Source organism: Thermobia domestica, chromosome 14 (genome assembly GCF_964235325.1).
Source record: "Thermobia domestica chromosome 14, izTheDome1.hap1.1, whole genome shotgun sequence".
In the NCBI taxonomy this organism is placed as follows: Eukaryota; Metazoa; Arthropoda; class Insecta; order Zygentoma; family Lepismatidae; genus Thermobia; species Thermobia domestica.
This window is the reverse complement of record NC_137467.1, coordinates 179,930,729-179,948,080: the sequence shown is the minus strand read 5'-3', so window position 1 is coordinate 179,948,080 and position 17,352 is coordinate 179,930,729. Positions and strand designations below refer to the sequence as shown.

The 17,352-nt window shown below is 33.0% G+C and overlaps 1 protein-coding gene across 1 annotated transcript in view; it reads left to right on the top strand.

Annotated features, from left to right (window-relative positions):
* Positions 1-6,056, top strand: part of LOC145670493 (nose resistant to fluoxetine protein 6-like) — a 45,681-nt gene extending 39,625 nt beyond the window's left edge. Inside the window, exons 11-13 of the mRNA XM_081739220.1 lie at positions 882-1,024; positions 3,286-3,394; positions 4,881-6,056. Of these exons, the coding sequence (XP_081595346.1) occupies positions 882-1,024; positions 3,286-3,394; positions 4,881-5,026 (398 nt within the window). The 3' untranslated portion in view covers positions 5,027-6,056. The remainder of the gene's footprint in view (positions 1-881; positions 1,025-3,285; positions 3,395-4,880) is intronic.
* Positions 6,057-17,352: the final 11,296 nt, after the last annotated feature.

The window sequence follows — 17,352 nt, the reverse complement described above, 5'->3', positions numbered from 1 at the left end:
TTGTTATAAATGATTCTGTTATATAATTTTTTTTTTTAAAAAAAGTGATTCCGTCTTTGTCACCCACTCTCCCTCCCTTATTGCTTAATGTATAATTTTCTTACTCTCTTTGGGTAGTAACATTTCTTGCCTCGTGTCATTCAGTTATAGTATTTGTGCTAAAGGATGGATAATTAATAATATCTGTCAAAGGACGGAGATATATCTGTCAAAGGTAATTGAAACGATATCAGCTTCCTATCTATATTTTCAGCCTCTATATTTAATTCTCAGATTCCGTGCAACACGTAGTCTTAGTGCTATACGTAGTCTTATAGAAGACATAGGAAAGTCAAAGAATATATAAATATTTATCAAAATAGTTTTACAGTTGTTTCTGCAGATACTGTAAGTATCTGTCTGTATCTTGTCTTGACAGTACAAGATAGTGCAATGCGTCGCTATTACGATGAATTTATTGTATTAACTGAGAGCAGTGTAAGAACGGCAAAATGATTTTATATAAATGTCGCATCTTACTTCTCAAAACATTTGAACATAGTGTAGTAACAGTTTTGTTTCCTTCAATTAATTTTTCATGATGTGATTACTGTATGGAGAGAATAATACCAACCAGAACTTCCCTTGGGAAACAGCTTTCTTTTAGATTTAAATAATCATACTAATTGTTGTCGTCATACTAGTCATTAATACAAGTAAATGGTATTATGATAAATAGATAAGAAATAGGTGACTAGATCTCCGATTTTGTAAACTAAAATGTGCAAACTTCATTTTGCTTCATTCTTTCCTTTTGTTTATTATAATCCTGCCTCAAATTAAAAATAATAATAATAATAATGCACTAAGTTAACATGTTATTGCTTCTCTTTCGTTCTTAGGTCCTGTGAATGCTATTCTTTCATGGAAAGCTTTCCAACCCCTTAGCCGTCTTACGTACTGCGCTTACCTTACACATTTCTATATTCTGAATTACTACGCAGGAACTACCAGAACGTCCGATTATTACTCTGATCCTAGAATGGTACGTTTTCAGACATCATACCTAAATTGAGTTTTTTTTCATTATTTTTAATCTAATAACACTAAAGTAATAATTTACCTTATTCATTGACCTTACAGTTTATTCAATTCTGTGCTTTCGAAAAGTAATCCTATTTTTAAGTTTTGTAGAAGGAGTTGTTGTATGGAGTGATATTTTCTCAATTAATAACCAGAAGTTGTAGTAGTTATATCTCTTCTGGTTTTAGTAAAGTTAAAGATATAGATTACAAAGCATTTTTTAGGGTCACCGAGTCTAGGAGGCTCAATTGGACAGGTCATATAGCAGAATGTGAGGCAATAGGAACACTTTTGAAGCTTTAACTGGAAAACCAATATTAAAACGATCATTAGGAAGACCTAGGCGCAGATTAAGGTGGATCACGTAGAGGTAGAAATATAAAGTGGAAACTGGATATAGTTGGCAAAGGACAGAAATCAGTTTAAAATTTTTGTGAACTTGACATTGAATCTTCGGTTTCCATATAAAGTTAGTTAGTTATATCCTTGGAACTCTAAATACATCGCCGGAGACCATTTGTCTTTCTCTGGTCTAAGGTGATCAACGTTGACCTCGAAAAGGATTTATTTATACCTCTTCTGTTCTGACTATAATCTCAATCAGAGAACTCGATTCCTTACGTTTAATCCTCTACATCCCCTGCAAAATTTATGGTAATTCAGTAAATGTCAGGATTTGTGTCTAACAGAGAGGCGAATATACAGGATAAATACATAAAGAAATTTTGGTAAACCAAATATTTAAAATGATTGGAACTTTTCACCACGGATTCAAACAATGCTTGAATATGTTCACTAGTAATAGAAAGGAAGCTTTATGCCTTTAGCCTGATAATTAAAAATTATATTACTGTGATACCAGATGGATTTTATCTTCACCTTAATGCACAAGGCATAACCCTCCTAAATTTACCTGGTGTGTTACTCTGAGAAAATATTTACTACTTTTAAGGTAACTCAATACTTCTGACACATAATACCACTTCATTACGAATAAGATATTATCTTCAATGAAGGGTGTCCTTCAAGAGGCAAGCAATTGTATTTCGTTATATTTCTGAACTCTTCTTTGTTTATCAATTTCAATTTTAATACTGCCAATAACTTTAAATTTTAATCATTTTAATACTGTAAATTTTTAGTAAAGTTTAAAAACTAGTCCAACAAAGACTACTAGTCCAACAAAACATTAATTCAATAAAGTAGTCACTTCCGCTTTACAAATGATTATTACTTTCAAACAAGTAATATGTTTTACATTACTTCTATATTTCTTTTCATCCTTGGCATAGCAATTGTCCTTAAATGTTTGAATTATACCTTTTTATAACTTTATTTTGAACTCTCAAAATTTTAAGGACTCATTTTCGGTCAATCATAGCCTTTATTCTGAGCACACTGAATTTGTGTTGCTTCAAAATAATACTTATATCAACTGACCAACAAAAATAATACTTTCCTACATTTATTCAAATGTTTGCAAACTCTGAACACTTTTATCTTGTTTTACGTGAAAAGAGAAATCAATAATAATAATAATAATAATAATAATAATAATAATAATAATAATAATAATAATAATAATAATAATAATAATAATAATAAGAAGAAGAAGAAGAAGAAGAAGAAGAAGAATATCTGAGCATTCCAAGTAGAAGCTCATCCAACAACAGTGCACAATTCATAGACAAATTAATAGGGAACAAAGCAAACAGTCGTTTCTATACGTACAATAAACCATAGATTGTTCCGAATTCCAGCTTATGAAGCAAGAATAATGAACATAATACATATAAAGGGAAAAAGAATCACTCCTACAAGTGCTTGTACAAGATTGTAAAATACAATTAAATGTTACCTGAAAATTTAAACGGTAGATAGAATGTTTCATTAAATTAAGATATGTCGTACATATTAGTAATTATAAATAGTAAGAGAGAATAACTCAGCATGTGTCAGATATACTATATAACAGCATATCCTCAGTATATACATTGCATACTATCTTGAAATTTGCATCTATGTTATACAGTATAAGTAGAATAGTTGTATCGATTTCCATGTACTTGATCTATCACAAAATTGCTACTTATATTTTTATTCAATCTGTTGTGTGGTATGCAATGTTTTAGTTGGCTATAAGCTATCTTTATCACTAGGATTTCCAATAAAAGTACACCACAAGGCAATAGTTTTAAAATTGTTCTTAATATTTTATTACAGGTTGAATCATATCTTGGAGACTTGGTTCTAGTTTTGATGTTGTCAGCAATATTCTCTTTGGCTTTCGAATCTCCAATCCTTATTCTCGAGAAGGAATTATTCCGGAAAGGTAATTACACATAGTAAATATAAAGTCTAATGTCTCCAGTAGTTCATATTTAATACCGATAGAAAAGTATCTAGGAGACTTGGTTCTACTGTTGATGTTGTCTGCAATATTCTCTTTGGTCTTCGAATCACCAATACTTATCTTTGAGAAAGAATTATTCCGGAAAGGTAATTACACACAGTTACGAGTATTAGTGTAAAACTTAATGTTTCTAGTTGTTTATCTTCATGCTGACAAAACTTGTCCTAATTCAGTAGGCCTTGTATAATTATTGTAGTTCTTAATTAGAGAATAAAGATGGTAGACATGATAAAATCAGGGGTAGATCCAATACGGACTTCTGGGAGGGCGGTGGGTTGTGATACTGCTACTTAGAGCTACTTTTAAGAGCTCCAAACTCTGGGATGGGTTTTATTTATATATAAAATAAGAAAGTTTTCTCTGTTGGGAGGAGGCGATCGTTTCGATCACCCCCCTTGATCGGCCCCTGAATAAAATACTAATTCTTGTGCCCCGAAATGATAAAATCTTTGTTACTGAGTGGTACAGTAGATATTTAGGAATACACATATGTAATGATAGTTACCATGATGTGGTGTGCCATAGAAAATGCTCGCTATCGAATGAGTCAAGTACAATTTTGATCAATGGCTGAATATCTCTACAAGTGAGTTTCTAAATTACTGCATGACTCAATCTATAATCGTAACTATCCTTGTCTTTAAATTCTGAGAAAGACATGAAGAGAAAATTATGTGTTTCTGAATGGGGAAAAGATTCACAAACTCGAGAAACTAAACGCTACTTGGATTCTGATAATCTTTAAAAAATATGGAATTTTTATTTGCGCTACCTACAAAAATTCTTAGAAAATATTTTTTCAGTGATAGAGAAAGAATACATGACATAGTATTAGGAATGGAGACAGTAGAATTCTGCTCATACCGCTTTTGGTTTGAAGAAAGCATTAAATACGAAGATGAATCCTATTCTTATAATTGTAAATCAATGTTAAGGTGGTGATTTACAATTATTATCTCTACTGATTTTGCTGTGATATGTTCAGAAAAAAAAAGATGGATATAATTTTTTAAGTCAGTGTTCGAACCGGCTAGAGTAGTTTGAAAGTGTAATAATGAAAACATATACGTATTTCACTTATATTTATTTGCATGTAATGTATGTGGTATATTTATATTTTTTGGTCCGTGAATCCAATAAATCTAATACTCAAAAATGTGTAATTGGTAGGATTATGACGAATAACTTGTAGCAAGTTTGGTTTTAGTTCCATCATACCTCTATTGTAAGTCAGTCCTTATAAAATAAGTATTCCAAACTACATAGGTGTTCGAAATATCTAATCAACGTCCCCCTTGTAATAGAACTCAAGTGGGTTATTTGATTCATCCACTGAGACGTATCATTGAAGTGCGTATATATAACGAATTGTATAAAATAGTTGATACATTTTTTCTTTCCGCAGGAGGTTCCAAACCAAAACCCTCAAAGGGATATTCAATTGAGGATTTAGAAAAAAAATCTCAGCTACCTGCCAATGAGATAGTTGAACGTGAAGAGGAAAAAGAAGTTTCTCCACATAAGATTGAAGTTGTAACAAGTCGCTTTTGAATTTAACAAAACAATAACTAAAATTATATTTAGTAACAACTTGTAAACATTAAGAGTCAAACGAATGAAGTCGACAAACACAAAGTATCGAAGGTGGTATAATGGTAGACAGGCACGTGTAATTTCCAAACATATTCATTCTTGAAAAACACACGTGTGACTTGCGAACACATACTCATTCATGAGAAAGGCACATGTGACTTCCGAACGCATATTCACTCTTAAGATACACATTGTGTGTAAGTTCGGAACACATTAACTCTTGAGATAGGTACGTGTCTTGAGATAGGTTACGTTTTTGTTCTGAATTTATATTCTATCTTGTCTATGCTTTAGCTCCTTCTCTTGTAATCATATGTGCATACTTTTTTGGTCTAGCGGAGCGGGTACGGTAATGACACGGTCTTGAGTGTTAGGCTGCCGATCTTGAGGCCAATCTCATTGAATCTTCGAGTCCCTCTAAACAGCGTGGTCATTTCTAACTGTCCTCCAAACTTTTGTGCTCACATCCGTGTAGCAGTGGATGAGGTTGGATATTTGGAAGATGAACCAAAAGACCATGGAGGCAAGTATTCTCGTTGCGGCGAGTTTTTGGAAGATAATAATAATAACATCAGAAATGGCTACCGAGTTTGTCTGCGGTACACAAAGTTCCGCCTTCCAATTCTAGCAGAGAACTTCAAGTGCACTACAGATAGTACTCGAATAGAAATGTGGCTCTGTAATCATAATGTTACCCAGCAGTATTAGTGGTGATGTCATGTCTTTCAAGTACAGTATTATATGAGGAATTTCTTGTTGTTGGTAGTTTGTGAATTTGTGAATTAAAACTAGTGATTATGCAAAATGTAGCTATGAATTCGTATATATGTTTTAATAGTTAGAAACGTAATAATTTTCTGTTATATTAGTGTATCTATGTATATGTTACATTATTGTGATTACCGTTTAACGTAAGTTATTTATATGCATATTTATGTAATTATTTTATGTGTGTTTTATATTGTATACAATTTACACTTGGTTAATACCACCAAATTTCTAAATAAAAGAAATAAAAAAAAAACTAAAGTTCCTCATTCATTTTTCAGTAACAAATCCTTTGAAAACTATATATTTTTACAAACATAACTGACAGGTCATTACAAGGATCCAACATAAAACAGGAATAGTTTGCTATTGAGCCTGTTTGCCAAGTGAGATGTGCGCATAACCAGTTTTATTTAGTTCCGAACATTCGTCTTAGGATCTTGTTCTGTAACACGTTCAGCCTGCGTTCTTCCCTCAGAGGAAGCGACCATGTTTAGCAACCATTCTGCACAACAGGCACGATTTTCGTTTTATATATTTTAAGCTTCAAATTTCTTAACAGAATTAGCTACGATAAAAGATTTTGAACTGAACAATAGCATGAATTTCCTGCTTTCACACCACGTTTAATTTTTTCGTTGATACGGTTTGGTCTGTTAACATTCATCTTTTATATATTTGAAAGTATCTACTTCGTCGAAGCTGTTATTTGATATTCTGACGTATCCATAATTTGCAGTATTACGATCAGTGCAAACTTCCGTGTACTTAGTTTTTTCTGCATTTACTTCCAAACATATGTGCCTGCAACACTAATTGCCTGACACATCGAAAAATCGAGTTGATTTGAGAAGATTTTGAGTTTCACGTGCCTTCAACGAGGCTATATGAGACGGGACCTACGGATTAATGTGAAATCTGAACTACATGATCTCCCGCTGGAAATCGAACCAGGGTCTCCAAAGGCGCGTATTGTAACCGCTTATCCACGAAGGAGCTCATCGGGAAATTGATTTTCGTTATCAACTCCCGTTTTATTTTTCTATGGCTTTCAGTGTTGAAACTGGCAATAGTATTACTTTGTAGTGTTAGTATTCTAAATTCGTATGCTTATTATAAATTTTATTCATTTTTTCCTAAAAAATTAAGTCTATTATTTTGATCAAGGACACAGACAACCTCTGAATCGGTTGAACTTATTCGATCTGCAGTTCCGAATTAAGGGGTGCTTAGGGGAGAGCTGTGTACCCGAACTTCCAGGTGAGAGGGCTTCTCTACTTTGGTCAAAAACTGTCTAAAAGCAATCATACAAGATGATCTAATGGGTAGCGTGATTGATGTTGTTTTTTCGGGTATTCACTTAATTTCCCTGCTGTACTTTCACAGAAATGTATTAGGTGAAGTCAGCAAGGGCCATATATTTTTCTAGGCACGGGCATCCGGATGAGTTAACTGTGTCCTTTCTATCTGAATGAAGATTGGCATGTTGGTACACTGTAAAAAATTTCGCCTTAAATTTACTGACCGATTATCGTCAACTCTCGCTGCCATCCGATTACCCTAAATTTTACGAACCACCGTTTTTTCATAAAAACGGCAGACCGTATATTTAGAAGCAAAATAATAGTGACCGTGTTTAGAAACAAATTTGGTACCGTATATTTTACGGTAATTTACCGTAAAAATTTAGGGATCATTTTTTTTTAAAAAAAAGCACAGGTGTGTTATTACCGTACAAGATTTACGGCAATTATCACACCGATTCCCTATCTAGAGGTCCTTGCCGGTCCAGCGTGCACTCTTGCTAGATCCAGTAAGAATTCTTGCTGGGCAATATATATTGACCCAAGTTTCATCTAATTGCTGGAAACTGTATCAGTACACACACTGGCTAGCAATACTTTTTCCTGGATGGATGCAACTAGAGTGCACGCTGGTCCACTGGTGTTGAAGACTACTTAACTAAAGAAAACACAAAAGGGAACTGAAAATAAAATGCTGCATCTGGAATCGCAAATGATATATATTTATACAACATCCGGTATGACTACAGAATTAAGAAAGAAGAATAAACAGGATCTGCCGTATGCTATTTGCTTCCCGCGCCCTTTCGCCAGAAAGAACAAATCTTAAAAGGCACGATTTTAAGTATGCTATCTCAACATAAACAACGGAGGGGACAAAGTTCACTCGCACTCAGAAAGGGCTAAACACTACAAATACAATCTCTTTGTATCTGTCTTTTTTCATTAAGTAATAGTCTATTACGTTAGTGAAAGATAAACAAATACACTTGTAGAGGTAAAAGGTCATTTATTTTTATAGAATTCAATATCTATCTTCAATCTCAATATAATCTCAGTATGTCAGTTTGTAATTCCAATGCAAACAGCTTCTTTATCTTTATTTCTTGAATGTCCTTCTACATTTGTTAAAAAAAATTTAAAAAACTTGTTTCCTTCTTACATGATTTCAAACTTCTTTGTGGTAAAGGCAAGACTAGCTTTTTTTTTTCCTCAAAACTGCGATAACAAACTAAATGGAACAGTTGTTCGCTACTGTTCGAGAATTAAGTTCTTGTATTTGACAATAATTAAACAATTCTTGATGGGATTTCTTTGACTATTTGCTTTAGAAATGCCCATGTGACCTTAAACTAATGTGACCTAAACATGATTTATAAATGTAGCATTCGAAAAGGTTAGCTTAGTAAATTTAACTACCTTCGTCATGAAGTCTGTTCCGAACAAGAGATATTTATTTTAAAATATTATAGTTATGACAGATTTAGCCGACCCTCAAAACTTGCTGCCCCGTGTAAATACTGAGCCTGTCCTTGAGTATATACATTTCTCTCTTGCCCTTACTGTTTATGCATAAGGAAAATGAAAGCCAACAACCAGAGTCCACAGCTAAATGGCGCTCACCAGGTTATGACATATGCTATTGATGTAAATATAACAGAAGATGATAGGAGAACAGTAGAAAGACGTGGAAAAGTCGTACGAAACGCTTACAGAGGCATGGTTTGGAAGTAAGTGCAGAGAAAAATAAGTACATGGAAGTTGGCCAGGATCGCAATACTGCAAATTATGAACGCGTCAAAATAACAAATAATACTTTCGACAAAGTGGATCCTTTTAAATATTTAGGATCAATGTCAAAAGACCAAAACCATATCCGCGAATAAATTAAATGTCGGCTGAAAGCAGGACACTCGCGTTATTATTGAGTTCAAAATTTTTTGTCATCGCGAATTTCCTCGAGGAATTTGAAGCATAAATATATAAAGCGATAATCATGCCTAATGTGCTGAATGGTTGTGAATCAAGGTTCTCCATTGTGAGGAAATAACGCAGACTGTCACTACCTGAGGAAAATGGTGACACGAATATTCGGATTCAAGAAAAACCAGAATGGAGAATGGCTGAAACTTCATAACGAGGAGCTGGATAATTTGTAAAGCTATCTAAACACTGTTAGGGTAATCAAGTTTGGGAGACTCAGATGTACAGGTCACATGGACAGAATGGAAGAAGGTAGAAACACTTTATAAGTTTTAACTGGAAATCAAATCGGAAAACGACAATTAGGAAGACTTAGGCGCAGATGGGAGGGCAATATTAGGATAAATGTCGTAGAAATAAAAATATAAAGTAGAAACTGTATTCAACTGGTTAAGGACAGAAGTGAATTGAGATCTTTTGTGAACCTGGAATTGAACCGCCGGGTTCCCTAGCCCATAAAGTTAGTTATTTACTTAACTACATACAGTCTTTACAGTTATATTACTGATTTTTTGATATAAACATGTTACTTTAGGAACGTACACAATTTCTTGCAAATTAAAATATTAGTTTTATATGACGGAAAAATATAAATCGGCACGTACCTTGCAATCAAAAATTCTGTATCATGTGTACCTAGTTTCCTTGTACACTGCATATTATCAACCATTTCGAACCAATAAGCATAAATCTGAATAGCTAGACATTTTTTTAAAATTAATAGTGTTTACGTAATTTCATAGTGCTAGAACGCACCTTGCTTTGCGAGAATGTTGTGTTTCGGTTATTCAATCAATTCAGGACTTTTAAGATATTAAGTGGTGCTAGTTAGGACTGAGAATAGAAACTGAATATGTGATGATAGGTTGGCATATGGGTTGACAGAGTGTAGAGAAAATATTCAGATTATTGATAGTTTTACAAGATTAAGTTTATTAGCGATGACAATAGGAAGGTAATACAATAGGTGAGGATAATCTTAATGTCATGATTAGCAAATAGCATTTACTACTTATATTACACACATAAAGTGATTATAATGTTTCATGACACTTCTTTTCATTATCAACTTTATTTTCTGTACACACATCAATTCATTAACTTATTTGTATTGAAATTACTTATGCAACTCTTCTTAAAATCAATAATCCACGGCAATTATCAAATCATCCTTTTGCCAGTCCTAACAGACCACATATTGCACAACAATCAGTAATCTCTTCCTTCCTATTCAATCTATCAAAATCTGTGGTATCAAATATTTAGTGAATGTTCCTTAATCATAAGTAGTATAGCTTATTATCCACGTATATATTAGTTAAATATAATATACTCGGTTTCATAAGTGCTCTATTTGATGGGATTTAATTACCTACAGCAGTTATATTACTGATTTTTTAATATAAACAGATTACTTTAACAAAGTACACAATTTCTTGCAAATTAAAATATTAGTTTTATATGACGGAAAAATATAAATCGGCACCTACCTTGTAATCAAAAATTCTGTATCATCTGTACTTAGTTTCCTTGCACACTGCATATTATCAAACACCACGTGGGGCACTACTTCCAACGAAACCAATTCTTGACGCATCTTTTGAGTTATTAATGTATGCCCATGATATAGACCATGAGGATGGGATACAGAACGACCAGAATACGGGGTAGTCATGAAAGAGATGTGTACTGGTATTGGTATCCGATTTCTGGAACAAACAAAAATATAGTTTTATCAGTTTAAAACGTTCTAATTTACTTCTAAGGTAAATTCTTGTTAAAAGTCTTTCGCTAATGTTTCACTCTCCAAACCCTAAATTTTGTGCCTTATAACATGAAATCTGAAAGTGAACACACTTACAATTTCAGGACGTTCACACCAGGTAAAGGTAATGCCAAGCGTGGTCCAGATTGGATGACCTCAGCTCAATTCGTAAGTTATATATCGTCCTTAAGTTTTTAGAACAATAAATAGATGAAGAACGAAAATCGAAAATACTAATTCAGACGCAGTCTTTCATTGTTACTGGTTGATAGTTTATGTATAGTTTATATATAGTTTGATTTCAGTTTATGTATAAGTGATACTTTTCGTGTTTCTAGTTGAGATTGTAAATATAAAAATAAAAGAATTAAACAGTTAGATAATAGCTTTTCTAAATCTATCCGAAAATATTCTTTCTTCTGTCTTAAATACCAAACCAACACCAAATTAAAAGTTAACATCCAGCTTCAACAAGCAATAGGACATAATCGAATACTATCCTTATTCACTGACTAGTGCTGGGAATTAAAAATGTAACGGATGTACACGAGCAAAGTTATCAAAAGTACAAGAAGCTGCTTCGTTATTATGTGGTTAACGTACTATGTAGGAGGTTCGAACAGGATTGCCGCTGGTGGCACATGCATTCCAGATCCCACGTTAAGCTGTAGGTACAAGTCTCATATAGACTTAGAATTTAAAGGAGCGAAAAACTTAAATCTAACTTAACAAAAGTTCAAGGGACCTAGATTTGAATCGAAATAAGCATTGTGTACGAGAACTTCCATAAGCTTGAATCTACATGGAGGCGAAATTTTCACAGAAGTCGGGTAAACATATAATGGAGAACATTAGTGGAGTAAAGAATTACATTTCATATTATCCGTAACGGATATTTTCTCAAAATTTACTTCTTTACATTGGAAATGCTTATCTGAAGGAAATAATCTATTTAAAAAGGAAAGTCAGCGCACTCGAACTTAGAGAGACGTGGAAATTACACCGTTATTTTATAAGCTCATTTTTAAATTATCAATTTATATTCATTGACGCAAGACCTTTCAATCACAGACAGAGCGGAGCAATTAAATGTGGAAACCTATCGATAATTAGATACATTCGAGTACTGTGAAAAGAATAATATAGGAGATACCATACAATCTTGAAATATATCCAAGACATCTGTAGTAAGCTATTGAGTACCTTTGGGGATCCAATGGTACAATTTGTACCATACGGGTGTTTCATGGTACATTGCGTTATAACTCTCCTATTTTAGCTTTTTCGTCCGTTTTTTTTTTCAAGTCCAGAGGCATTGTAGAAAACCTTACGTATGGTTTCCACCTTCCTGCGTCGAGACATAGGAGGTGATGACGTCATAATTCTAAAATATATATTTTTATTTATCAAGACTACATTCATTATTTTTTGGTGGGCTTACTTTTGCACGTAGAAGATTGAAATTTTCCACAAACATTCAGTCCACTGAATAGTATTTACCAGATTTTTTCAGGTTTCTGCGTTAAAACAGGGGGGATCCAGAGGGGCAAAAAGTTGAAAAAAGGGATATTTTTACCCAAAAATCCCTTTCTTCGGGATTTTCCCACCTTAGATACATGATGGAGACACGTGAGTCATACCGTCTGAAAGGCAGTTTTATTCTGAAGAAAATGATTTGCGGATTATAGTCCTAGGGTAGTTAGGGATGCGTCAGGGAATTTTTATCAAAATATACTTCTGTATAGGGGAATATGGAACATTGTCGGTACATATATTTTTTGGGCGGGTTTATTTTTGCACCTAGAAGATTGAAATTGTGCACAAACATTCAGTCCAACGAGTAGTTATTAACAGATTTTTTCAGATTTATGCGTTAAAACAGAGGGGTCCAGAGGGGCTAAAAGTTGAAAAATGGGATATTTAGACAAAAAAAAATCCTTTTCCCTGAAATTTCCCGCCTTAGATACATGATGGAGACATGTGAATGGTATCACCTGAAAGGCAGTTCTATTCTGAAGAGAATGATTGGCGGGTTATAGTCCTAGGATAAATAGAGATGTCTCAGGATTTTTTTTGTACCTGAGATCATGGTGTTTTGCGGTAATTTGGGGCATTGTAAGAATTCTTGATAAAATTTCTCCCGCCCTTAGTATTCAAGATAGAAACTTGAAATTTGGCACACACATTCAGTATACCAAGTACTATTTATCAGATTTTTTAGATCTCTACATTTACACAGGGTCGTTCCAGAGGGGCCCAAACTCGGAAAAAAATTTCCCTCCGAAATTTTAACTTTGACATAATTTTTCCTCTCCTGGTATATGGTATGAGCATGCAAGTGGTACCATTTAAACTCCAGCTCCATTCTGAAGAGAATGAGGTATGAACCATGATCCTAGTATAAATAGTGACGATGCAGTAGCTGCTTGACTGAAAGTCTAAAATATACCCCCAAAACCCCGGATCCGGTAAGGGTGAATCATCCTACTTCAAAAATATGCTTTATGTAATATGTTACTCTATTAGTTACTGAAATAAACATTAGTAATATTGTATATTGTTGAAGTAAGCGACCCTCTCTTATCTATTTCACTCAAACTATACTTGAATTCTAATCTCCGCTAAACAAGCACAATATTATATAAAATATTTTAATGTTATGTTGAATATGACACATACCAAACGAGCTTACACTGTCATGTGAAAGTTCATTTCCAAATTGAACTACCTACATACTTTTCTGTGATTTTATCAAAACCCATAAGTGTCGCTTACCTTTCTATTCGCGCTAGATACTCAATTGTTTTTCTTCAAACACGAATAATGTGATTTTAATATTCCTTATAGCACTTATCATTAGAGTAATTGAACACATAAGAGCTAAGTGATTGGTTTATTACCTGTAACAAAAACATATTCGGCTTCAAATTTCAACCTTCCTGTTTGATTCGAGTACAGGAACTGAGGGAAATTGCTTTATTTTGTCGCTCAATTTCAAAGTATCATAACTCTACTTTCTATCTCTTCGTTATTTCCTTTTAAACTATGTTGATTATAGCATTCACAAAAAAGCTATTTGAAACAGTCAATTATACTTGTCAGTATGGTAAATTGAAGTAGATAAAAATTTAATATTTACTAAAATTATAAGTGAATACATATTTAAACGAAAGAAAAAAACAATCAACCCAAGCTCAATCAAGCGCCAATTACGTAGAGAAAATCAGTCTGAAAGGTCCAGCTGGTTCCCCTTTAGTCATTTTATGAATGCAAAATGTAAAATTAAAATATTATATAATTTAACTCCTACGTCCGACCCCTACTGAACCCGTGTTTCTAACAGCGCATAACACATGTCAAATGACTTTCAATCATAATTTCAAAGTCGGTCTTGTGACCAGTTGGATGTTTACAGTCCCTTTTCCTCATCGAAGCTCTATGAGAAAAGACAAATTGACGAAAGACTAGATTGACAAAAGTTCTTATTATTCTAGTAGCATAATTTAATCTGGTTTAATTGTAATCAGGAATAGGGTATGCAGTACATAATTAACAACATAACGGAGTCTCAATGTAGAGCGGGCATTGCATTATGAGTTGTTGGCAGCTGTCGTTTGCCAGTGAAATTGATTGTGTATCGGAACAAGAAAACAGAAATATTCTATACCTATATTTAATTTTGAAACTGTCAATGGTTCTAGTCTACTGAAAACTTATTTCAAAATGTACTGCGCCATCAAAGAACAAACAACCCATAAAAGAACAACCTAAAATTCTGTTTGTTATTGTTTCTTATATATTTCTCAAATACTAGAAAACCATTTATTTGATTCAGTCTTTTAAGTATTTCACTGATGATACAAACAGTACACTCCCTCTTACATTACGTTTAAGTGTACTTTAATATAAGCGAAAGAACATTTGTTAGAAGCATATTGTAGTAATTCCAATAAATGATATACTCATCCAGATGCGCATCCAGAAATTTCTGTTGGAAAGGGTCCAAGCATTGACAATTTAACTATTACGTTTATCTTGCATTGAACGTTATTATTCTGCACCCGAAAAGAAAATACATAATCGAAAATAATTCAAGCTATATTTTCAGGAAAAAGTAGATCATAGAAATAAATTGCTTTTATAAGAAAAAGAGTACAAATGAAGTGTAAGACGAAATTTTTATTTTACATCAATCATTTCCGTGTTAAGCAAGTGTAGTTTTCTCAAGAAAGTGTACAAATTAATTTTGAGTTAAAAAATTTGGTTGGTTCGCACTCGGTGGACCCCTGAAATAATCTCAAAATCGATCATTCAAATATTATCTTCCACGAATCCCGTGTCAGTGTTCTATAGTACCTGGTACTTGTGTTTTAGAAAAGCATTATTACCAAGAAACAGAAATTTACGTTGCAATATAAACCCAGAAACGTATTCATTATACAATGTAATCTTGTAGACTTTTCATACCGGCCTAATGTACGCACACACATTTTGCTTTATATTAAGAAAATCGTCGTTCATTACCTTGTCATATACGAAAAGCATGTCATCAATTCCTTGAAGGTGAAAAGAAGTGCTAACAAGATCTTTAGCTTTGGCATAATTCTCTGTCGTTGAAGACACTTGAAACCTCATAATCACAATACAAAATTGAGCAGGAAATATCTCATGTTTTGTGCTATGAGCTACTTTCAAGCATTGTTCAACGTCCATTGCACCATCATCCATTCCACCAAAATAGTTTTACGTATTTGGAGTGTCTAACGTTGATGAAACATACACTGAAAATAAAAGTAAAGTTAGCAGCTGATGAATTCATTGTTTAAAATTTACTACAACACACAAGAAATAGAAGTGAAATAAGTTATTTATAGATAGTGCCTTGATTGTACGGTCACAGGGTAGTAGGTTTTAATAATAATAGGAGACACAAAAATTCGAAGAGAAACCAAGAGTACAAACTAAAAGCTGTGAGGAGTTTCCGTGGTAAGCTTTATACCATTTAGATAAATATTTACTCATAAAACTACGAGTACCTAATGGCTAAAGTAATTATGGTCAAAAGAAACCCTAACTTTAACAGTAGCAATTCATAATTGTATTTGGTACTAAAAGAAGGCCTCGTATTAGATGGATATTGCTATATTTATAATAATAATAATAATAATAATAATAATAATAATAATAATAATAATAATAATAATACTTCAATGAACACAACAGTACCCGTGATGGTACTACAAATAATAATAAAATAGTATTGCATGTTTATAATTTCGGAGATAGAAAAAACCTAGAGTGAAACCTATCTATGTTGGCCACCATCTTTCCATTGAAAAGTGGCCAACTTAAAGAAAATAAATGTAATTGGTGTATTTTTAGAATAGGATTTCCAATAGTACTTGATTGTAAAAGTCTAATAAGCAATGGCACGCCAGTTACTTTTAAATAATATTATATAGAGGAATCATAATATTATACAGTACTAGAAAAATATTACTATATTGTGTTTAATAAATGTACACACATTTCTCTTCTTAAAAACTAGTCTGGCATATTGAATTATTCGGATTGAAAATACAATAACACAAACAAGCATAAAATGGAAACAAATTTACGCAGTTTATTGAAATTGATATTGTAGTGCACTTAATTATTAAGATTGAAAACAAGAAAAACAAAATTATAAGTTGAACAATTTATATGTAGTTTGTATTATTATTATTATTATTATTATTATTATTATTATTATTATTATTATTATTATTATTATTATTATTATTATTATAGTTGTTACAGTTCTTTTCTATTGCAAAATAGCTTCCTCTTTCTGTTTGCTTTCTTTTATTCTTTTTGCACATATACACATTCAAATTTTGCAGTTCTTGTATAGTATCATCTACCTCTTGTTAATGAGCTATAGGTGTTTTCCTCGGAAAAACAATGTTTTGAGAAAATCTTAACAGAATTCATATATCAAACCTCGCTACCCTTCGACAAGCCGTGAAGTGGCAATAGTTGGCAATTGTCATGGTCAGTTTTAACTTTTCCGGAATTACTTAAGCTAACTACTGATAAATTGGCACCGATTAAACAAATTGTTTTACCAAAACAGACAGGGTAAACAAATACTTACAACCATTTCCTGAATTCATGTACATACGTTTTCTTATTCACATCTTCCTTCACCATCCCTTTATCAGCGTAGTGTTCTGGTTATTGACCTCCAAGAACAAATCGTGAGGATCCATGCTTCTTTGTACGCAAATATGGAACATCTGTTTCTCATATGAGAATACAAAAAGAGTTAAGAAAAATAACAAAATGGTATTTTGCTTGGGCAAGATACGCAGATAAATTTAGCCTTATAAGGTAAGCGTTGCTCGATTGCCGTCAACTTCCAAGATAGATAGGTGGCCAACTTAAGGAGTACTAAGTAACAACTGCCTTATGGGAAAATGCAG